Source organism: Bufo gargarizans, chromosome 9, assembly GCF_014858855.1.
Source record: "Bufo gargarizans isolate SCDJY-AF-19 chromosome 9, ASM1485885v1, whole genome shotgun sequence".
Lineage (NCBI taxonomy): Eukaryota > Metazoa > Chordata > Amphibia > Anura > Bufonidae > Bufo > Bufo gargarizans.
Genome location: NC_058088.1, coordinates 161705294 through 161729375, shown reverse-complemented (window position 1 = coordinate 161729375; position 24082 = coordinate 161705294). Strand labels below are relative to the sequence as shown.

General features: G+C 44.4%; 1 protein-coding gene across 4 annotated transcripts in view; it reads left to right on the top strand.

Moving 5' to 3' along the window:
- DENND1A (DENN domain containing 1A) overlaps positions 1-24082 on the top strand; it is a 746239-nt gene that overhangs the window by 684616 nt on the left and 37541 nt on the right. For 2 of the 4 annotated variants that reach the window (XM_044305778.1, XM_044305776.1), the window contains exon 20: positions 13400-13459. The exons of the other annotated variants lie outside the window; for them this stretch is intronic. In XM_044305778.1, the coding sequence (XP_044161713.1) occupies positions 13400-13459 (60 nt within the window). The remainder of the gene's footprint in view (positions 1-13399; positions 13460-24082) is intronic. 4 annotated transcript variants of the gene reach the window in all.

The window sequence follows — 24082 nt, the reverse complement described above, 5'->3', positions numbered from 1 at the left end:
GCAGTGATGATGCAGTGGACCAGAGCTGGTGCACCAGGGTTGATGTACTGGGGCTGAACTTGATGCAGCAGACCTAATGTAGTGGAGCTGAGTAGATGTAGCAGAGTTGACTTGTAGTAGGAAACGACAGACAGAACAGTGTACACTTCCTGAATATTCAGGCAACATTCTGCTGCCAGAGCCAGCAGTGTGGTGTCACTTGTGTGCGCCGGGTTGAGGTAGCATCTGGACACTCTCCAGATGAGACAGAGCCGGACCTATGCATAGTGCAGGGCCTTACAATCCTTATTTTATGCAGTGCTCCCTGAGTCACTACACTAGGGAAGATTTATTAAAGGGGTTGTCCGAGTTTTACTATTGGTGACCTATCCTCAGGATATGTCATCAATATTAGATTGGCGGGGGTCCAACACCCGGCACCTCCGCCGATCAGCTGTAAGAGGAGACTGCGCGCACACACAGTGAGCACCTGCTGTCTTCCGTCTCTCTTCCTGCTTTGCTGCTGTCTATGGCAAAGAGACCAAAGACCGTTTACGACTAGTGCACTTAGCAGCTGAAGGCATCTGTGTTGGTCCCATGTTCATGTGTGCCCGCATATTTTAAATGCAAATGAGCCTCTAGGAGCAACGGGGCTTTGCCATTACACCTAGAGGCTCTGCTCTCTCTACAACTGCTGCACCCTCTGCACTTTGCCTTTAGGAGAAGTCAGGACAAGACGTGATGACATTTACACTTCCTGGCCCTGTCAATCAAAGCAGAGTCTCTAGGTGTAACGACAACGCCCCCGTTGCTCCTAGAGTCTAATTTACATATGTTAAAACATAATTTTTCTCAGCAATGCAGGCACATGTGAACATGGAACCAACACAGATGTCGTCAGCTGCCAAGCGCACATGTTACAGGTCAGTCAGTGTCATAGGTACAAATTTGCTGACAGATGCCCTTTAAAAGGAGCTTTCCAAGATTAAAATAACATGGCTGCTTTCTTCCAGTAACAGCGCCACCCATGTCCACAGGTTGTGAGTGGTATTGCAGTTCTGCCTTGTTCACTTCATTGTGGCTGTCCTGCAGCACCGGACACAACCCATGGACAGCTGTGATGCTGCTTTTGGAAGAAAACAGCCATGTTTTTTCTAATCCTGGACAATGATTTTAAGTTCCCAATTGCACTGTTCAAACCCCAATAACCCATTGTCTGGTTTCCTATGTAATTGGCTATAAAAAGGGTGAGAGATACAGGAAAATTAGAATACAAGTCCAGTCCATACAGCCCCGTGGAATATATACGTAAGGGAAGTAAATACTGTACAGCAGTGTGATGTACATAGCATAGCCGCTGTTCTAATAATCCTCGAACGGAACATATTTTGACGTTTTTAACAAAAGAGAATTGGCGCTGTGGGGTAGGCAGAGAAGTTTTCTGCTTGACTTTCTCATAAAAAGACATTTCCATATACAGCCTCCTTTCACAAGGTGCTCATTTAAATCCATTTGCCTTGTTCTTTTGCAATGTCTGTCTGTACCCTTAAACGCCATGCATACAAGCCATGCGCTAATTAAGATGATTTTCCAGCGTGCGCTCCCCTCCTGACCTTTCCGAAACAATGTGTTTTGCTGCATCAACAAATTAACTGCAAATCAGATGTTGCTTTTGTAAATAATCTCCGCTCCCTCCGAACGGGCTGATGGTCCCGTACAAGAGATGGCAGCTGTACATCTACAGGGAAGAGGAGGAGACCATTAAAATTGCATCGTCTGATTACGTGAAAGTAAGAAATCCTTCTTAGGAAGTGCACCAGTGGAGCCAGATTATGCGCGCAGTCACCGCCGCCGCCGTCCATTGCCACGGGGATCCGGTTTATCGCGACGCTGGGTATACCAAAAGCCCAGATGATGTCTCTTCCACTATAGAAGGTTCAAGCTGTGGCAGTTCAGGGGTTAACCCCCAGACCTGCTCGTAGGAACCCCGAGCTTATCAGATTTGCATGTTTCATTTTTAGAATATGCTGCAGCTTTTCCATCCCGCAGGGGATCCGGCTCAGGCTGTGGATGAGCCTACTGTATGTGCAGCCCGGAGAGAGCGAGAAAACTTTCTATTGGAAAAATTGGCTTAAGGCAAGGATTATCTGTGTTTGAAACATTACTTCTCAGGGCTATCTTGTGTCCTTGGAGTAGCTGAAGGACATATGTGGGATAGGTAAATCTCTGCGTTGCAGAAATTTGCAATTAAAACGAGCCTTTGAGCTCCGAGTGGTCAGCAGCCAGCCCTGCGATAAAGCGTGTTTATCTTCTCGGAGTTCTCACAGAACTGCAGTACATCTGATGATGCCCTCACAAATAGTTTCTTGCTCCCTTCAGAGCTACTGTTTATTCTGTCAACATCCTTTTCGGTGACTGTTTCGTGCTTTTCTATAGTTACCGGTAACTCAAGATTTAGGGTAACGTCTACGGCACTCAATCGGGTCAATTTAAAGTGAAACTTGTCAGTGTTGTTCATCAGAAGGATACAATGCTTAAAGGGAACCTGTCACCGGGATTTTGTGTATAGAGCTGAGAACATGGTTTTCTAGATGGCCGCTAGCACATCCGCAGTACCCAGTCCCCATAACTCTGTGTGCTTTTATTGTGTAAAAAAACGATTTGATACATATGCAAATTAACCTGAGATGAGTCCTGTCCCTGACTCATCTCACATACAGGACTCATCTCAGGTTAATTTGCATATGTATCAAATCGGGTTTTTTTACACAATAAAAGCGCACAGAGCGATGGGGGCTGGATATTGAGGATGTGCTAGCGGCCATCTAGCAACCAATGTCCTCAGCTCTATACACAAAATCCAGGTGACAGGTTCCCTTTAAATGTTTTGATGTTTCGGTCTTCCATGACCTGGGTCACACGTAGGTATATAGCAGATCTGACTCCTGAATGAGAATGTTGGCCACAGCCGACTCAGTGCATAGTAAAAGATACGTGTGACCAAGGTCAGATGGACTGAAACCTCAAATCGGTGGGAGATTTACTAATCAAATTGTGAAATATATGCCACAAAACTGGCTTACGTGCCTTGCTCCACGTTTCTTAAATGTTTTAGGCATTTTTTGTGTCTTGTGGCCGACATGAATGGGGACTTGGCTTGAGATGTGTCAATATGTGCCAAAATATGCACCAATATTTTGCCGCATGATTGTGGTGTAAAGTAAACCAACTAATAGGTGATGTGATCTACAGCTAGACAGTCCAAAAGTGCGCCAGATTCATTGTCCGCTATCTGTCACATTGATAAATCTGGTGTATTTTTAAACTGTCTAGTCTAAGTTTACACTGTCTAAAAATTAGACAGTGTTAGTACATCTCCGCCATTAAAGGGTTTCATACAGACATGTGACAATAAACTTTATTTGTGTTCAATTTGATTCTTTTATTTGGAGTTGGGATAATGTTTTGGAGCTCATCTTCTACAGGTCTCAGTATAGATATTTGGGTTGAGAAATGAAAATATCTTGAGGAAGTGTCTTGGCAGGCCCAGGAGCAGATGCCTCCTCTTGGAGCTTTGTACTAAACATTTAGGGGGTCATTTACAATCAGAAATGCACCTAAAAGGCATATTTCCTCTGCGACTTTTCCCCGCTCACTCCAAGTCTAAAAAAAGTGGGTATGACGTGGGTGGGGAAGGTGACGGCCTGGCAGGCCCGTCTTATTCATCATTTTCTATGGCTGTTTTAGAAAATGGTCTAAATCAAAACCTGCAAGGTACATTTAGACAGGCGGTGTATTCGCCGAAGTTATGTGGAGGCCAGTGCCTCTACATAACTTCGACAATCCACCATGCAGGGGCTTGTTAAGACCGGCATCTAAAACGCTGGTCTTAATAAATGACTTCCTTACTCTCTAATTTGTGTTTTAACTAAGAGATCTTCTGGTAAACTGCTCAATGGGAAGCTAAGACTCTCTAGACTCACTTCAGGTGGTACTTTGCTCTTTTGTACTATGAGAAGTTTCCTGTCTCTGTTTTCCTGAGCAAAACATTGCCTACGTGAAAACTAGAAAACTCATGGGACCCTATACCTTGTATTTCATAAGCATTATATATAAATTGTTTAACCTGCTATTACAGAACAGACACCTGAAGCTCAGATCAAGGCCTCCTGTTTTTTTATCTACTCTCAAATGCAATCCAGAATTATATATTTTTCTAATGCACATGGTTGTCTACCATAAATCCGAACAGGCTGCTGTGGAGTCTTATTTGCCAATAATGTCTACCCCAGCCAATGATGTCTGGCGGTTACTGGGCATGTTTATCTGATGTCAGGACACATCTCACTGCCCTAAGGATTGATGGGACAGCAGAAACATGACAAACCAGGAAGTAGAATTCAAACATGGGGATAAGAGAAAACTGCAAAAAAGGGGAAATGGGAGCTAGAGTAATTGATAAAAAATACACTTTTAAATAAAAAGTACCGTAGTTTATGGTCCTTTTAGACCAGGAGGACTGTCCCCTTCATGCAACCTAATAGTATTTCATGGTGTATGCCATCCTAATCTTTCCATTGTTGCTGTTCATGTTCGACAGCTATGTTTCATATATTATTTGTAGCTTTCATAAAAGCCTAAAAATGATACTTCACACACCACATTCAAAGCAAAGTTTTATGGCCCGGAAGCTGTATAACTCTCCAGTATAAGTTGATTTCTGCCCGTTCCTCCTAGTCATAGTGGTGTCATGAAGTACCCGAAGCAGGCAGAGAAAAGCCAGAACTTAGGCGGTGGAAGATCAGCCCATCTCTAAGCAGAAACCTAGTTATCAGAATATTCTCTTTTAAAAAGGGTCTGTCACAGGGCACAGACAAACCCAGGTCAAGCTCTAGCCCACAGGCTAAAGGCAAACGATGCCACCATTATATCAGAGTCGTTATTTATGTTTACTAAGCATGGTGCATGTGGAGAAGGGCTTCTGCACAGCGGTTGCGTAATTTGCATACAGCCAGTGAAAAAGGTCAGAGATCATTGTACCAAACCGGGCCAGGATAAACAGCGGGAACAGGAGCTCCTTGGTCACATGGGTACAAACCTCATTACTGAATGAACTTGTGCCCATGCGATGGGTCCTCTTTAAATATATTACCTGCAGCTTAAAGCCACAAAAAAGTGACAGCAGAAAAGAGTTGGCTCCTCTGCACTTGAAACATAAAGAAGCTCGGGTGTGATGGGAACCAGCAGCGGCACAAGGCTTTCCAGTGCGCTGCTATGGGAACTGTCAGATTGTTATGTTACGAGCTTTATTTACAGCAGCTTTACGTTGTCAGTTTTTAAGCTCGGGTCACTGAAATCTATGAAAAAATACTGTAGATAAAAATGCAAATTTCAGTATCTGCTGAAGTTGTGGTTATTGTCACAGGAGGAGTACTTTGGTGTTCCAATGTGAAGGCCTTATCCAAGCAAATTTACTTTGGGAATAATAAACCTGTATTTTAATGTAACTAAACCTTTAGGCCTCGTTCACACTTCAGTGTTTGGTCAGTGATTTCCATCAGTGATTTGTGAGCCAAAACCAGAAGTGGAGCCTCCACAGACATGAGGTAGAAGGGAAAGATCTGCTCCTGTTCTGTGTTTAGAGTTGCACCTGGTTTTGGCTCACAAATCACTGATGGAAATCACTGACCAAACACTGAAGTGTGAACGAGGCCTTACTTAACAATTGTCTTGTTTCTCTCTTGGGGAAAGGGAAGAGACAACCACTCAAAGCCCAGCAAAAAGGAGACTACTTATTGCCTGCCCTTCCTCCTATGCAATAACCAAAGTCCCAAATTCTAGTTTGGTACTGATTGCACACCATGGATTGTATATCTGGGTGACTTGTCCTTTTTTTAAAAGAATAAATGGAGTATGACTCTTCAGTTCGTAACAAAGCCTTGATAGTTATACAGATGAACTTTCTATCAGGTTGCGGTATCAATAATGCTGCAGACAGAAGAACCCAGAGGCAAAGGAAGAAACGCTAATGTGAACAGATTATCCTTTTCCTTTCTGCTGGGATGCTTTCTTTTCCTTAAAGGGGTTCTCCAGGACTACTGATTTTTCTGTAAGTCATTGACTGTAGAGGAACATGTCACCATGCCCATGCAGCATCGGAATAAAACAAGCGGGGGACCTGAACATGGACACAGAGGAGGACCGGAGCAGTGGACAGCAGGTAAGTATGAATCTTCTATTTATGGAGGTAGTTTTCCTGGAGACCCCCATTAAGGCAAACCTGTCACCTGGAAGATGGCTTTCAATCTACATGGTTGAGATTATATAGCAGGAGGAGCGGACTGATATATCGTTTTGTGATAAAATATTCTGTATAGCTTAAAATTTATGGATTAAAATCCTTGCCTCTTCTATGATTAGGAGTCATGGGGTTGGTTCTATTCAGTGATTGACAGCCTTCAACATAGGAGTTTTCAGACAGGGGGGGCTGTCAGTCACTAAGTAGAACCACTTACTGGACTCCTAAGCATAGATAGAAAGCGGCAGTTAAAGGGGTTTTCCGGGTGTTTATTGTGATGACCTATCCTCAGGATAGGTCATCAATATCAGATCAGCTGGTGTCCGACACCATGATCAGCTGTTTGAGGAGGCTGCAGTACTCCGTTGAGCTCTGTGTCCTCTGCGCAGCTTGCCAAGCACAGCGCCATCCATTGGATAGTTGCTGTGCTTTGTATTGCAGTTCAGCCCCATTTGTTTGACTGGGACTGAGCTGCACGTAGGCCATATGACTGATGAACGGGACATCACTGACCTAGGAAGAGGCCACAATACTCACTCAGAGACACTCTTTATAGCCATTATCAGTGCTAATTAGAGATGGCCTTGCGGTTTGCCCGGCGGTCTTTTTGCGGTGAACTTCGCGTGTTCGCAAATCGCCGAACATGCGAACATATGGCTATGTCCGCCGGCGCCATATTTTTTTGCATTGTGCCGATGACACATCCATCAGGTGGGACAGAACAGCCAATTAAGACGTTTCAGCACATTGACAAACCCATGATATACCCCACGATATACCTGCTTCCCCAAAATACTGATTAAGGGGTTTGCTATACCTGCTTCCACAAAATATTGAATGAGGCCTGCAATATACCTGCTTCCCCAAAATACTGATTAAAGGATAACTGTTGTATATTATTTTTTTGGAGTATTGGATTGTGGCGATTAATATCACCTTGGTGGCCCTATTTCAACTTTCACTGTGTATTCAATTACCCCATGTTCCCTGTACTGCCTATTTTTACCTGTGCTTAAAATAGGGTTGCTAGGCATGGTCCGTCTATCTGTTGATAGACGGAGCACGCAGCGTGCAGGGTCACATTGCTGACAGCCAGGGACTGTAAGTAAATTATTAAAGCCAGGTCCTCCCCAGCAGCTGTTAACAGTGCCTGGGCTGTGTGCACTTCTCCCTGTCCCTGCGCTTGGCAGACGCTCACTTACTCAGCAGAGCTGGAGAATGCAGAGTTGGAACAGCGCACAACAGGGAAGGGAGATCTGCCATCTGCTCAGTGTATAAATGAAAGCAACATGTGGTAAGAGGACCCCTTTGTGCTGCAGGAGATTAACCCTTTAGGGGGAAGAGCTCTGGTTACTGACACTTTTGGGGGGCTATTGTTACTGGATAGTGCATGTGAGGAGCTCAATGCATTGTGGGTAGTGAGGGCAGGCGGGATTAGCCTCAGGGTGAGGGCAGTGGCGGCCATCTTAACTGATTAGTGAAATTGCAGTTTTATGCAGACTGGTTGCTAAGGGCTGAATCTTATTAAATATGGGGTAAGTCAGTCTAATAGCAACTAATTCTGGAATATCATGTTATTAGTAACTACATATATGAAAATTGAAATTAGGGTCTAAGTGTGACAGTAATCCTTTAAGGGGATTGATATACCTGTTTCCACCAAATATTGATTGAGGCCTACGATATACCTGCTACCACAAATACTGCCCTTCTATAGGGACTTAGGCACAGGGTCATTTTAAAAATGACAGGCAGTGGTGGTAGGGGTTGGGCAGGTACACCAGGCCGGAGCCTAAGTGGGAAGTTGGATAAGGCGCGTGCGATTACTTCAAAGGACGCACCAGAGTTGGTTGAGTGGCTTATTCAGCCTCCAGCTTCTGCACCTTCCTCATCCTCTGTATCTGCACCCTCCTCACTCTCTGCTGTGTGCAAACAGAGACACCACCACCACCACCATAGCCCCTCCACTCGAGTCAGAGGAATTATTTTCCCATCCATTCCCAGACCTTACCGATGCGCAGCCATTCTTGACATCGGATGAGGAAGAGGAGGTAGCAACGGCCACCACCCAGCGGTCTGACGACAGTACCCAGATCAGCCCAAGGAGGGAGGTCCCCGCTGTTGCTGCCAACTCCGAGATCTCAAATGTCAGTGGTGGTGAAGGTGACGATGATGATGATGGCGTGTCGATGGATATCACGTGGGTGCCCACAAGAGAGGAACAGGAGGGGAGTTCAGAGGGAGAGATGGAGCAGCAGAAAGGGAGGAGAAGGAGGAGAAGCAGGCAGAGCTCGCAGGGCACAGGGGGCAAAAAGCAGACTGCAAATGTATCTGGAGCGAGCCATCCACCATGCACGGTCACTTCTGGCATTCCGAGGACGCCTGCACATGGCTCCACAGTGTGGGCTTTTTTTAACGTGTCAGCTGCTGACAATAGTGTTGCCATCTGCAGCCTGTGCTATCAACGCATAAGTCGCGGTAAGCCCAACACTCACCTAGGGACGACCGCCTTAAGAAGGCACATGGCCTCCCATCACCGAGCCCAGTGGGAGCAACACTCTCAGAACCCACAAAGCCACACTCCCGGCGCTTCACGTCCTGCCTCTTCTCCTCTCTCCTCCCATTTGTCCTCCACTCCACCTTCCACCGTGCCATCGTCGCGTTCATCTGGCACAAGGCAGGCTTCCATGTCCCAAATGTTCAAGCGTAAAAAAATAATGACGCTGGATAATCCTCTTGCCCAACGGCTGACCGCTGGCTTGTCGGAACTGCTAGCCCGTCAACTACTGCCAATTGGTGGACTCGGAGGCCTTTAGAAAATTTGTGGCTATTGGCACACCGCAATGGAAGGTCCCCATGAACTATATGGCCACTATTAGCGGCAAGTTAATATATCTCTGGCACACAGTGTCTTTGCCAAGATACATCTGATCACAGACACGTGATCTAGCAAACACGGGCAAGGAAGATACATAACTTTTACTGCCCACTGGGTGAACCTTCTGACTGCTGTCAAGCATGTAAACCGTGGCTCCCGTGTGGATTTGGTGTTACTGCCACGGATTGTATGCAGGCCTGCCTCTTCTTCTCCTCCTCCTACTCCATCCTCCATCTCCTCCTCGGCTGACTCCTCCTTTTCCACTCCTACCGCCTTTTCTGTTGCACCCCGCAAGCTCCCCAGAACCTATTCGACGTGCCAGGTGACACTTTGCCATGCTGTGCTGCGGCTGTTGTGCCTGGAAGCCAAGAGCCACACCGGTCCTGCACTGTTTTCAGCTCTGCGGTCACAGGCCGATCAGTGACTAACCCCGTTCAATTTGACAGTTGGTAAAGTGGTGTGCGACAACGATGCCAGTCTGCTGAGCGTGCTGAAACAGGGCAAAATGACACATGTGCCGTGCATGGCACACGTCCTCAACTTAGTCGTGTAGCAATTCGCTGCCAAATACCCCAGGGTCCAAGAAGTCTTGCGACAGGCCAGGAATATCTTTGGCAATTTTAGATCTTACACGGCCATGGCTCGCCTTGCTGACGCCCAGCGGTGACACCACCTGCCCGTCAAACATCTGATTTGTGACAGCCCGACGCGCTGGAACTCCATCTTGTATATGCTTGATAGCCAGTGGCTACTCATGCGCGACGCATGCAGACTTCTGCGGCTATTTGATGAGAAACTGGTCAGTCGCAGCCAGGGCGCCATCAGTGACATTGTACCTGACGCCTTCTTTCTGGAGCGTGCATTGCGTTGTGTCATTGATCAAGCCGTCGAGGAGCAGGAGCTGGAAGATTAGGAAGTCACAATGCTGGATGAATTCCCGGGGGGGGGGGGGGCTACTCCATCTGAGACAAGTCAGCAGGAGTCTGAAGAGGAGTCAGAGGAGGATGGTGGCTGAGGGGAGGAGGAGCAAGAAGAGCAGGCTTTGAAGGGGACTTTAAACTTTTCATTGATCCCTGGTGTTGTCCATGGCTGTGGGGAGGAGACAGAGAACGACATTCTCCTGGGCGATGAGCAGGAGCCAGGGCGCTCCACCGCTTCCAATTTAGTGCAAATAGGGACCTTCATGCTCCAGTGTTTGAAGAGGGACCCCTGTATAAAAAGCATAAAGGGCAACGTACTTATAGACCCTCGGTGCAAACACAAAATGGCGGACATGTTACCAGCATCACTGAGGGCTGGCAGAATGCAGCATTTCCAGGCCTTGATGTGAGAGATGCTGCATTCTTCTGTTGCGGGCGCTGGCAGAGAAATTTCCACTCACAGCGAAACAGCGGGTACCAATCCTACCTCGCCTGCAAGAAGAGGGCGGTTTGAAGATGTGTTAGTCACTTCGGATATGAGATCATTCTTTCAGCCAACCCTCCGGATCCAGCCTCAGGGAATGCCTAGAATGCCTAGACCGACAGGTGTCCGACTACATCGGGTTAATGGCCGATGTGGATGCTCTGAGAAGCGAGGAACCCCTGGACTACTGGGTGTGCAGGCTTGACCTCTGGCCAGAGCTGGCACAATTTGCCATGGAACTCTTGGCTTTCCCCTTGTCGAGTGTCCTGTCCGAAAGGATGTTCAGCGCAGCAGGAGGGATCGTGACCGATAATTGCACTCGCCTAGCTTACGACAGTGTGGACTACCTCACATTTTGACCACGTGTAATTGAATTTCCTCATGCCAGCCCACACATATCCGCCACAACAAAAACAAAGCATGGTCCTTGTCTTATGTATATACAGCGGCATAAAAGGCCTTTTCTGTCAGGTGAATGCCTAATTTTTGGGGCCTGTACTCCCTTTGCCTAAAATAAAAAATTTCTATGCTCCAGCAAGGCAAATTTTTTTGAGTTTCCCTTTAATTTGCATAAAAATGGCCCTGATTAAAATACATATTTTTTGTGGGATTTTTTTGCCATTGATCCCCCTCTGGTATGTCACTGCCCATGTTGTGGGACTATTTGTGCACTTCTAGTAAGTATTTGGTGGCTGCAAATATATCCTGAAGGTTTTTCAGGTTCGCCTGACATTAAAGTCTACCGGGCCCGCCGCGAACGCACGGTTCGCGTCCATTTGGTTGCGAACGCGCGTTTGCGAAACATCCTGGACGATGTTCGTCCATCACTACTGCTAATACAAAAGTGTCCTGATCAAGAGTCCCCTCTATAAACTAGCAGAAGTATGCAGGGAGCTATTCCCCCTGTATCACACCTTGCTGTTCCTTTTTCTGTTTTCTGTTAACTCTTTTTTACTACATTTACATTTTTGTGCTGCTTTGTTTTTGTTTTTTTAATTGTCGAAACTTGAAGCAAAGAAATTATAAATCTGCTGTTTACTTGACTAAATATAATTTGCAAAATGTGTGCACTAACAGTGAATATCTAGCAGACAAAGTGATTACAGGTACGGTTCTCCATCCATGTGTGTATTACTGTCTGGCACATCTGCTAGCAGCCCAAGTTGGGCAGGAAGAACGTCCCACTCTTCTGTCTCTGCACATTTTAGAACCTGTGATGGGAACCATATGATCATGTTTTTGTCTCTTTACTAGAAGTGGGAAGAGTGAATCGTTCCAGAGAAGCCCATGCCAGACGCAGATTTCTAGGCTGGCTAAGTCCCAGTGCTTCCACCTCCATGTTTAGATGGTGCTACAGAAGGATATTAACTAATTCACTGCCGGCTCAGCATTTCTGCAATATGTAAAATGGAATTTTTTTGTGCCATTTAATGTCAGATAAGGGAGGCGAGCAGAAGGGCACCCATTCCTATTTATACCATGCAATAGTTTTGTGGTCAGATCCACAAAATCGAGGCTATTTTCAACAGCCACAAATGACTCTTTAGGAGAAAGTAGATTTCAGTTACGGACGGTTTCAGTTCCATGTAACGTGTGTAAATGCAGAGAAGAGCAGCATGTGGGCGACTGTGTACGGCTGACGGTGAGGGAACCTCATGTTTCGTTGGTCTCACTAGTATGTGCTGCATTCTTCTCTGATAATTATTGGTTCCTATACGCACTGTTCTTTTCTGCAGATACTGTTCCTTTAGTTCGTAGCTACATGTTCCAATACTCCATGTTCTCATCAAAAGCAATGACCCTTTTATGGATTGATGAATTTCACGCGTCTCAACTAGGTTTGTCATTTTTATCAGCGCAGAAATTCTGCATGTTAACCACGTCATTGTGAATAGCAACTTATCTCAACACCCACAATGTCTTTGTATTAATTGGTATCTGCAGTCTGGTTATTGGATATTACTTCTACATGGACAATAAAAATATGGAATAAAGAATCATACAGATAATTGGGGGTAACCCACTTCCAAGATGGTTGACAGTACTGCCTTACTGCTTGCCCTCCTTGTGGTTGTTGGGAGCATGGGTTGTTGAAGCTGAAGTACTTAGACCCTTCTGGATTGCCGCTTGGCCTTCAGGGACTAAATCGACCCCCATGGTGTAATTGACAGGAACTCTTTCAATAACCAAAGCTTGGGTGGACTAGCAGATTGAATCTCTACCTAAAGATTGAGTATTTGGGTGCATTTTGACCTTAATATTATACTGTGTGTCAGGAATGTAGTTCGGTGGGAAAACTGGGGGTAGGGGCAAAAAGCCGCTTTATCCAGGCCAGGGTATTTAGATACAGAGCTACAGCATCAGCCTATGCATCGGGTGAAAGTAGCTACGGCTCTGCATTGCATATACTCCAGATGTATATTATTGGACGGTATACAGAGGTGTATATCCCCAAAAAAGAAAAAATATATATATATATCTACACTACAGCTACACATTTGCTGTATGTTACGTATGTATACTCATTGCCTAGACTTGGTGAAGTGCAATGGAGAACCACTTGTCCATTTCTTGTAAGAGTCCAGGTACATTTATGTCCATGTTTATTTCAATGTATACAGTATTTTGTACATGGCTATTGAATTTTGCTCAATTTTGCTCACTATCAAGAGACGCTTCATTTTGCATTTGTATAGCGGTTTTGAAATTCTTGGAGGACGGTTGGAGCTGGTCTTCGCTATCGATGATGGAGCTTGATGGAAACCTATCATAGTTACAATATAATACATGGATGCCATATATTACTTGCAACTGATATGTCAGTTTCCATTTTGATACAGCAGGAAAAGCTTCCCCCTCCTCGACCTCCTCCACCAAGGATCCAGCGCAACACCGTACCCGTGAGTAGAGTTTGCGAGTCTGTACTATCACTTACAACTTTGCCTGACTCGCTCTCTATAGCTCTAATAAAGTTTGTTAGTCGGGTCTATCGTCTACTGAATGAGCAAAAATGACATCCTCTGTGACCTGCGGAGCATGGAAACTTGCATTTCTCCAAACTTTACACCTTTGACCAACCCATTTACTTGAATAGAACTGAGCTGTGATGCGAGATAGACTAACTTTATCATAATCTCATACAACTCCTTTAAAGCTCTTTTCAGGAACTTCTAACAAGACCTTAAAAAAGCAGGCAGTTGTGCTCTAAGCCAGTGATCTCTATTCTGTGGCCCCCATACATATTAGACTATTGTTGGCTGAACCCACAGTTTTTTGGGGGGACCTGCCAGACTCTTCCCTTACAGATGATGTTTAATGAGAGAAGGTTCGGGTGCTTTGATCCTTTTGTTTTCCAAGGAGATATGCCGCTACCAGAGTTGTCTCCCTGTTCAGTACACATGTACACATGCTATTTAAAGGTGGATTTACACTTCCCGATAATCAGTAGATCATCAGGAACAAACGTTCTTGACAATCTGTCCATCTAAATGTGCCGCTGATCACCTGATGAAACTAGCGAAGTGCTCATTCATCGGGTGATCCCTTAGTTCGTACAGGCGCACCAATTGCCATTTCTGGACAGCAGATCGGGCTGTCTAAACAGTGATCTGCTGCCCAAAAGCAATGATTCTGTATATAGACGAGCAATCGCAAAAGCGATCCCTTGTCTTCATACTGTGGAGGGGATTGCTGCATGTAACTGAATGAGCAGCCGACTGTCGGGAAGGAACGCTCCCTTCCTGACAATTGACTGTACATCAGAGCGTCTAAATCCGCCCTAGGGTACTTTTTACACTAGCGTCGCTGGAATCCGGCAGGCAGTTCCGTCGCCGGAACTGCCTTCCGGATCCGGCAATCTGTATGCAAACGGATACCATTTGTAGATGGATCCAGATGCGGATCCGTCTTACAAATGTATTGCAATACCGGTTCCGTCTCTCCGGTTGTCATCTGGAAAAACGGATCTGGTATTTATCTTTTTCACATTTTTAAAGGTCTGCGCATGTGCAGACCGCAAAACCGGATCCATTTTTCCGGAACACTTAGGGCCGGATCCGGCATTAATGCATTTCAATGTAAAATAAAGCCAGATCCGGATTTCCGGCAAGTATTCCGGAATTTTGGACAGAGAAAATACGTCAGGATGCTGCAGTATTTTCTCTGTCCAAAAACCGTACAGTGACTGAACTGAAGACATCCTGATGCATACTAAACGGATTGCTCTCCATTCAGAATGCATAGGGATAAAACTGATCATTTTTTTCCGGTATTGAGCCCCTAGGACAGAACTCCATACCGGAAAAGAAAAACGCTAGTGTGAAAGTGCCCTTAAGCTACTTTCACATCTACGTTTTGCATTCCGGTTTTGAGATCCGGCAGAGGGGACAAAAGAGAACAGACCAGATCAGGATGCATTCTGAGCTCCGGTTTGTTCCGTTTTTTCGACCGGACAATAAACTGCTGCGAGCTGCGGTTTTGTGTCCAGTCAAAAAACTGAACAAACTGGATCCAGCATGAAAATCAATGTAAGTGAATGGTTCCGGATCCATTTTTTTTCGGTAATGAAAAAAAGATTCCGGCTCCCATTGACTTACAATTATTTTAATGCGGGATCCGGTTTGTCCAGTTTCTATTTAATACAACCGGATCCGGACGAAATGGATGCATCCGGATGTAATAAATTATAAACAGAAGCGTTTTATTCAGGTTTTGAGATCCTGTTCTGGATCTCAAAACCTGAATAAAAAACGCAGTTGTGAAAGTAGCCTCAACATGTATGACTATACACATTCAACAGCTGTCAGTGATCTTTCTGCCAACAGCCATCTTTCCCGTCTTCCCCATACACATACACCTTCGGCTCGGCCAAACATGTATGTGTATTCTGTGGAGAGATCTGCTGCCAGACAGTTCTGGTGGCGGCTTATCTGCCCGGAGAACAAAAGGATTGAGCGGAAAATGTTCGGAAAAGAGTTGAAAGGTCCAAGTTCCATATTACTGTGTTGGCTGAACCCGCTATTCTTGGTGGGTTCAGCCGAAAAAAGTATAATGTGTATGGCCAGCTTTAGACCTGTAGTTTCCCAAAAGCTGATGGGATGTAGGTTGTAGCCCATTGGTTAAGGGTACCATTGTATGCTATGTCTATGTTGTGCATGTAACCACCAGATCTGCTGTAGGATGATTATTTGATATGGTAGATAAGGAATAAGCTAAAGGTTCGTTTTAATGAACACTAGTTTTGTCATGATGATTAAATAGGACACTTTTTCAGAAGTGGATTTGAAGAAGTTGTTTAATACTGAGGGGAGTTGAACAGGGCAAGCAAAGTCAATTCCTGAGTATAGGGCATCGCAAGAGAAGTCTTGTAGCTGTGTATGACAGGAGATTATGATAAAGGACAAGTCTTAAGAATTGCAGAAAGGACGGTTTATGGATGAGGTCTGACTTGTAGGGGGTCATAAGGATTAAAGTGACTTATGTAATGCACAGATGTTAATTTTAGGTTAATTTGAAGCCAGTAAAGAAAGTGCCAGCAGAGATCCAGTCTAGTTGCAAATTCAACAAAAAGTTGGATCCTCGGATGAGGCCCCATAGAATGCCTGGGTGAGAGGACCATGCATGGTACAGACTCCTGCCTCCATAGTCATAATCAACAGCCGTGTATGTGCCCAGCGTAAGAGAGGTCTGCATAGTGTGGCACGGTAGAGAGAGGCCCTGTTGTTTTGGGGACAGTTGTAGCTTGAGTGCATCCCTCCACTGCCTGGTTCTGTAGGGCGTAGGTGTATATCCTATTTTTATTCCATGAAATGGTTTTCCTACAAAAATTTATGGTACATTACCAGGATAACTTTTTCAGTACATATCAGAAGGAGCTCAACTGATGGGACACCCATAGTCATTTTAAGGAAGGCAAAGTGCGCCACCCCGTTCAGCACCTTATCTGTATGTGAGATCCATAACCTTATACTATATACCCTGTCTGTTAAAGTGACCAGTATCTAGCGGCTCATATATGAAAGGAGCAAATGCAAGTTTTTGTGTGGATTTTTATAAAAAAAATCATTTTTGCTCAAAGTCCTTTACCTTAAATTCACCAAAGGTTAAACCTGGGCACTTACAGCTAACAATGCATGTTCTGCTACCTTGTAGTGCAGCAAGCCTCTACTGCATGGTTTCTTATGTATTCATCCTATGACTTCTGAAACCTGGTGAAGGAAACGCGAATGTTGAGTTGGAAATGTGCACCAAACTAAACTGCAAAGTGGAAATCTTACGGTGGATTCTCTAATATATCAAACATTGGGGTGTGATGTATACCTGTATCGCCACGATTGATTTCATTCCAGAATGGCTCTACTTCTGGTGGTCCAGTGTCTTCTCTGCAATGAACTGTAGACAACACTATGCTTAGCAAGAACTCCAAGTAACCGTGTGTATGCACCGCGTATAATGGCTGTCTTTGGTGCTTCATGCTTAATAGCATTATTAAGTTTATTCTTGTTGTCGATGAAAGCAACCCCATGACATAACTTTATAAATAAGTTAAATTCACTTGTGTAAGCCAAGCCGACAAGTGGTCATATGCCAGTGCATGTGCCAAGTTCCAGCAACCACGATACTCCAAAAAGCAAAAGTCCAGCACTCTGAGACTAAAACCATAACTCCTTTATTCCAGCTTGATTAAAATCACTCCGGTGGCATATTGCAGGACAGTCAACGCGTTTCGATCACCAAGTAATCTTAAAGGATAACTGTCACACTTAGACCCTAATTTCAATTTTCATATATGTAGTTACTAATAACATGATATTCCAGAATCAGTTACTATTAGACTGACTTACCCCATATTTAATAAGATTCAGCCCTTAGCAACCAGTCTGCATAAAACTGCAATGTCACTGTTTAGTTAAGATGGCCGCCACTGCCCTCCCCCTGACGTTAATCCCGCCTGCCCTCACTAGCCAGTAACAATAGCCCCCCAAAAGTGTCAGTAACCAGAGCCCTTCCCCTAAAGGGTTAATCTCCTGCAGCACAAAGGGGTCCTCTTACCACATGTTGCTTTCATTTATACAGTGAGCAGACGGCAGATCTCCCTTCCCTGCTCTGCGCTGCTTCCACTCTGCATTGTCCCAGTCTGCTGAGTGAGGGAGCGTCTGCCAAGCGCAGGGACAGGGAGAAGTGCACACAGCCCAGGCACTGTTATCAGCTGCTGGGGAGGACCTGGCTCTAATCATTTACACACAGTCCCTGGCTGTCAGTAATGTGACCTTGCACGCAGCGTGAGTCTGCTTCCTCCGTCCTTCAACACATAGACAGACCATGCCTAGCAACCTGATTTTAAGCAGAGGCAAAAGTAGGCAGTACAGGGAACAAAACTGTGGAATTAAGGGGTAATTGAATACACAGTGAAAAGTTAAAATAGGGCCACCAAGGAGATATTAATCACCACAATCCAATACAAAAAAAAAAAAAAAAGATGACAGTTATACTTTGTCATACCGGTAATTAAGATTGTGTTGATGATCGAAACGCATTGACTGTCCTGCAGTATGCTCATGGAGTGATTTCAGTTTGTAGTAAAAAAAAAAGTATGGTTTTAATCTCCGAGTGCTTTACTTTTTTATTTTTAGAATTAACTTTACAAATACAGTACCTGGCAATACACAGGGTAAAGTAAAGCTAAAATGTAATTGATCCATATGGGTTAATAATAACTGTTGTTTGATAGAGGTAAACCTGAACCTCACACACTGCTCTTCTGTTCTAAGGATTTGCAATATGGCATCCATAGCCCCTTCTATGGCCTCATACTGTGTATCCACGTACTTCTGTATACATTGGGAACATGATATGGTTGTTGTTTTTTTATTAATTTTTTTATCATGGATCCTGCACCCATAGACGGCTTCTCCAGAAGTATTTTCCGCCATCATATTGTCTGCATATTTAAAGAGGACCACTGTTTAAGACCCTCAAAATAATAAAGAATCCTTCAGAACAATATTGTTGCATGCCTGGCATACCAAACTCTACTGAAATCCAGCATTTATTTCTCAGGAATGTGTTGTGGTCTTGGCAGTTTGCGTTACCTTCTCCCAAACTGCACACACGCTATACGTTTTTTCTTCTTCTGGGTGTTAGCACTTCAGCCTTTCTCTGACAGCTCCTTTGCTTCCTCACCCCTGCTCTACAAGTTGGCAAAAGCTTCACTATTTCCTATTCTTGGCAATAATTTGTTCATTTGTCATCCCTCTGAGAAATAACACATGGTTGGCATTTAGATTACCTAGTAGCAGTCGTATTTTAAAATAAAGGATTTCATCTGTTGGCTTTAGATATGTCTCATATGTATTGTTATGCTCTGTCTTAAAAATCGACGGCCTTCCTGATATGTATCGAATGTTTTGTACATCGACCCTGGTTGAAGCCCTCAACAATGTGTTATCCACCTGTTATTGCTTTCTGACTGGATAAGCTGTAATGAACACTACAGGTTATTGATGCATTTGGTGGTATGACGCAAGGGTTAAACCAACAAGCATATTTTTTAATGTTGTCACAAATGTGTTAAGACCAGCATATTACACACTGGTTTTAATCTGTCCAGCAAATTTTTGAATGGGCCCCCACCCCCCTAAGTAACTTCTTCACAACCCCCTCCTCCCGTGCACTTCCCACTCCTGTGTCTAGTCAAGATTGTTCTCTCAGACCAAGCTCTTTCGGTTTCCTACATGTCAATGTATAATTACTTTTGAGGGGGCCCTGACAATAAAATCTTTTAGTCCTTCTCCTGGATGAGCCCCTTCTGAGCTAGGGCCCAAAAGCAGCTGCTTCCCCTATAGAGAGGGTTTTAAACCCCCAAAAAGTCACAACAATGACACACAGTGAATACAAATGAGGTTCTTGGTATATGTTTTCATCAACACATATAAGTCCACTTGTCAACTTCACGGTGACCTTTTTCAAGTAGATTCCTACACTATTAGGTGCTGCACCACATGCCGACCACTTCAACACAGCACCCGGAGGGGGGGTAGTAACCCAGAAGGTCATCAGTTTCCAGGCTAAGCCCTCTTGCCTTTGGTCCATAGGACCACTAGAAGCCATGTACTCCACAGAAGAGATGGAAGTATCTATCCATAGGACCACTTTAAGCCGTACACTCCACAGAAGAGATGGAACTATCTGTCCAGAGGACCACTATAAACCACCATACACTCCACAGAAGAGATGGAAGTATCTGTCCATAGGACGACTGTAAGCCATACATTTAGACCTTTTTCTACGCCTGAAACAGGCGTAGCAAATGATGAATAAGACGGGCCTGCCGTTCCACCCCCGTCCCCGCCCATGCCACACCAACAATTTTAGACCTGGCGTGAGTGGGGCGAAGTCGCAGATAGCTGCGCAACTAACCATTGCATCACCATCTGCGCCTGAAATACGCCTGATTTAGGCGTATTTCAGCATGATAACTGACCCCCATAGTGACATGGAATAAATAACCACTAAAAATTATTAAAAATATGTCTGACATAAAAACTTGGTTTAAACAATAGCTCATTTTCTGATGACATATTCCCAAGAACTAAACCAGAAAAAAGCAATAAAAGTGGTTTCTTTAATTAGTACAGGATATACCCCATTGGCTGCTCTCTTCATTAATGACTCACAATAATTAATCATTTTCTCATCTTTTCTTCTGTGTTAACGCTTCAACTATTTCAATTTTGCTGACTACAAATATGTTTAATTGTTCTCAATAATTCTCTCCTTTTAAATAAACCACAAGCTGTATGCACATTTCTTAAAGGGAACCGCCACATTTGTACCTTCAGAACATTTTGGATTTGTTTGTTTTGCGGATCTCACAGCAGAAGATGGCAACTTGCACACAGACCACCAGCCATCAGGAGATAATGAGCCAGCCCGGGTGACTAATTGCTGTTTCCTGGGCATGCTGGGTGGTCATAACCTGCTGGGACATGTAGTTTAATACCATCAGCGCAGCGTTCCGGTAGTGGTAAAACACAGTGCAAATTGGCTGCCTTCTGGGGGAAGCAGAGGGGAGAGCAGCTATATAGGTGATGTAATGCCCTAAACGTCCCTTTCTTTTTGTTAAACAGGGCCAAATAGGTATGGAAAATCTAAATCCCAGGAGCAGTAACCAGTTCCTCCCACTAGACAGTGCCTATATCCGGTGCCAAAGTTGCTGAAATACAGCCGATCTTTGGGTTGTCAGGAGCTGGACCCTACATTGACCCCATTTAACCACTTCAGCCCCGCTAGGTGAAACCCCCTTCATGACCAGAGCACTTTTTACACTTCGGCACTACACTCCTTTCACCGTTTATCGCTCGGTCATGCAACTTACCACCCAAATGAATTTTACCTCTTTTTCTTCTCACTAATGGAGCTTTCATTTGGTGGTATTTTATTGCTGCTGACATTTTTACTTTTTTTGTTATTAATCAAAATGTAACGATTTTTTTGCAAAAAAATGACATTTTTCACTTTCAGCTGTAAAATTTTGCAAAAAAAACGACATCCATATATAAATTTTTCGCCAAATTTATTGTTCTACATGTCTTTGATAAAAAAAAAATGTTTGGGCAAAAAAAAAAAATGGTTTGGGTAAAAGTTATAGCATTTACAAACTATGGTACAAAAATGTGAATTTCCGCTTTTTGAAACAGCTCTGACTTTCTGAGCACCTGTCATGATTCCTGAGGTTCTACAATGCCCAAACAGTAGAAAACCCCCACAAATGACCCCATTTCGGAAAGTAGACACCCTAAGGTATTCGCTGATGGGCATAGTGAGTTCATAGAACTTTTTATTTTTTGTCACAAGTTAGCGGAAAATGATGATGATTTTATTTTATTTATTTTTTCTTACAAAGTCTCATATTCCACTAACTTGCGACAAAAAATAAAAAATTCTAGGAACTCGCCATGCCCCTCACGGAATACCTTGGGGTGTCTTCTTTCCAAAATGGGGTCACTTGTGGCGTAGTTATACTGCCCTGGCAATTTAGGGGCCCAAATGTGTGAGAAGAACTTTGCAATCAAAATGTGTAAAAAATGACCGGTGAAATCCAAAAGGTGCACTTTGGAATATGTGCCCCTTTGCCCACCTTGGCAGCAAAAAAGTGTCACACATCTGGTATCGTCGTACTCAGGAGAAGTTGGGGAATGTGTTTTGGGGTGTCATTTTACATATACCCATGCTGGGTGAGAAAAATATCTTGGTCAAATGCCAACTTTGTATAAAAAAATGGGAAAGTTGTCTTTTGCCAAGATATTTCTCTCATCCAGCATGGGTATATGTAAAATGACACCCCAAAACACATTCCCCAACTTCTCCTGAGTACGGCGATACCAGATGTGTCACACTTTTTTGCTGCCAAGGTGGGCAAAGGGGCACATATTCCAAAGTGCACCTTATAGATTTTGCAGGCCATTTTTTACACATTTTGATTGCAAAGTACTTCTCACACATATGGGCCCCTAAATTGCCAGGGCAGTATAACTACGCCACAAGTGACCCCATTTTGGAAAGAAGACACCCCAAGGTATTCCGTGAGGGGCATGGCGAGTTCCTAGAATCTTTTATTTTTTGTCGCAAGTTAGTGGAATATGAGACTTTGTAAGGAAAAAAGAAAAAAAAAGAAAAATCATCATTTTCCGCTAACTTGTGACAAAAAATAAAAAATTCTAGGAACTCGCCGTGCCCCTCACGGAATACCTTGGGGTGTCTTCTTTCCAAAATGGGGTCACTTGTGGCGTAGTTATACTGCCCTGGCAATTTAGGGGCCCAAATGTGTAAGAAGTACCTTGCAATCAAAATCTGTAAAAAATGGCCTGTGAAATCCGAAAGGTGCACTTTGGAATATGCGCCCCTTTGCCCACCTTGGCTGCAAAAAAGTGTCACACATCTGGTATCGCCGTACTCAGAAGAAGTTGGGGAATGTGTTTTGGGGTGCCATTTTACATATAACCATGCTGGGTGAGAGAAATATCTTGGCAAAAGACAACTTTTCCTATTTTTTTGTACAAAGTTGGCATTTGACCAAGATATTTTTCTCACCCAGCATGGGTATATGTAAAATGACACCCCAAAACACATTCCCCAACTTCTCCTGAGTACGGCGATACCAGATGTGTGACACTTTTTTGCAGCCTAGATGCGCAAAGGGGCCCAAATTCCTTTTAGGAGAGCATTTTTAGACATTTGGATCCCAGACTTCTTCTCACACTTTCGGGCCCCTAAAAAGCCAGGGCAGTATAAATACCCCACATGTGACCCCACTTTGGAAAGAAGACACCCCAAGGTATTCAATGAGGGGCCTGGCGAGTTCCTAGAAATTTTTTATTTTTTGCATAAGTTAGCGGAAATTGATTTTTTTGGTTTTTTTCTCACAAAGTCTCACTTTCCGCTAACTTAGGACAAAAATTTCAATCTTTCATGGACTCAATATGCCCCTCAGCGAATACCTTGGGGTGTCTTCTTTCCGAAATGGGGTCACATGTGGGGTATTTATACTGCACTGGCTTTTTAGGGGCCCTAAAGCGTGAGAAGAAGTCTGGAATATAAATGTCTAAAAATGTTTACGCATTTGGATTCCGTGAGGGGTATGGTGAGTTCATGGGAGATTTTATTTTTTGACACAAGTTAGTAGAATATGAGACTTAGTAAGAAAAAACAAAAACAAACAAAAAATTTCCGCTAACTTGTGCCAAAAAAAATGTCTGAATGGAGCCTTACAGGGGGGGGGGGGTGATCAATGACAGGGGGGTGATCAATGACAGGGGGGTGATCAATGATAGGGGGGTGATCAATGACAGGGGGGTGATCACCCATATAGACTCCCGAATCACCCCCCTGTCATTGATCACCCCCCTGGTAAGGCTCCATTCAGACGTCCGTATAATTTTTACGGATCCATGGATCGGATCCGCAAAACACATGCGGACGTCTGAATGGAGCCTTACAGGGGGGTGATCAATGACAGGGGGGTGATCACCCATATAGACTCCCTGATCACCCCCCTGTCACTGATCACCCCCCCCTGTAAGGCTCCATTCAGACATCCGCATGATTTTTTACGGATCCATGGATACATGGATCGGATCCACAAAACACATGCGGACGTCTGAATGGAGCCTTACAGGGGGGTTATCAATGACAGGGGGTGATCAGGGTGATCACCCCCCTGTCACTGATCACCCCCCCTGTAAGGCTCCATTCAGACATCCGCATGATTTTTTACGGATCCATGGATACATGGATCGGATCCACAAAACACATGCGGACGTCTGAATGGAGCCTTACAGGGAGGTTATCAATGACGGGGTGATCAGGGTGATCACCCCCCTGTCACTGATCCCCCCCCCCTGTAAGGCTCCATTCAGACATCCGCATGATTTTTTACGGATCCATGGATCGGATCCACAAAACACATGCGGACGTCTGAATGGAGCCTTACAGGGAGGTTATCAATGACAGCGGGTGATCAGGGT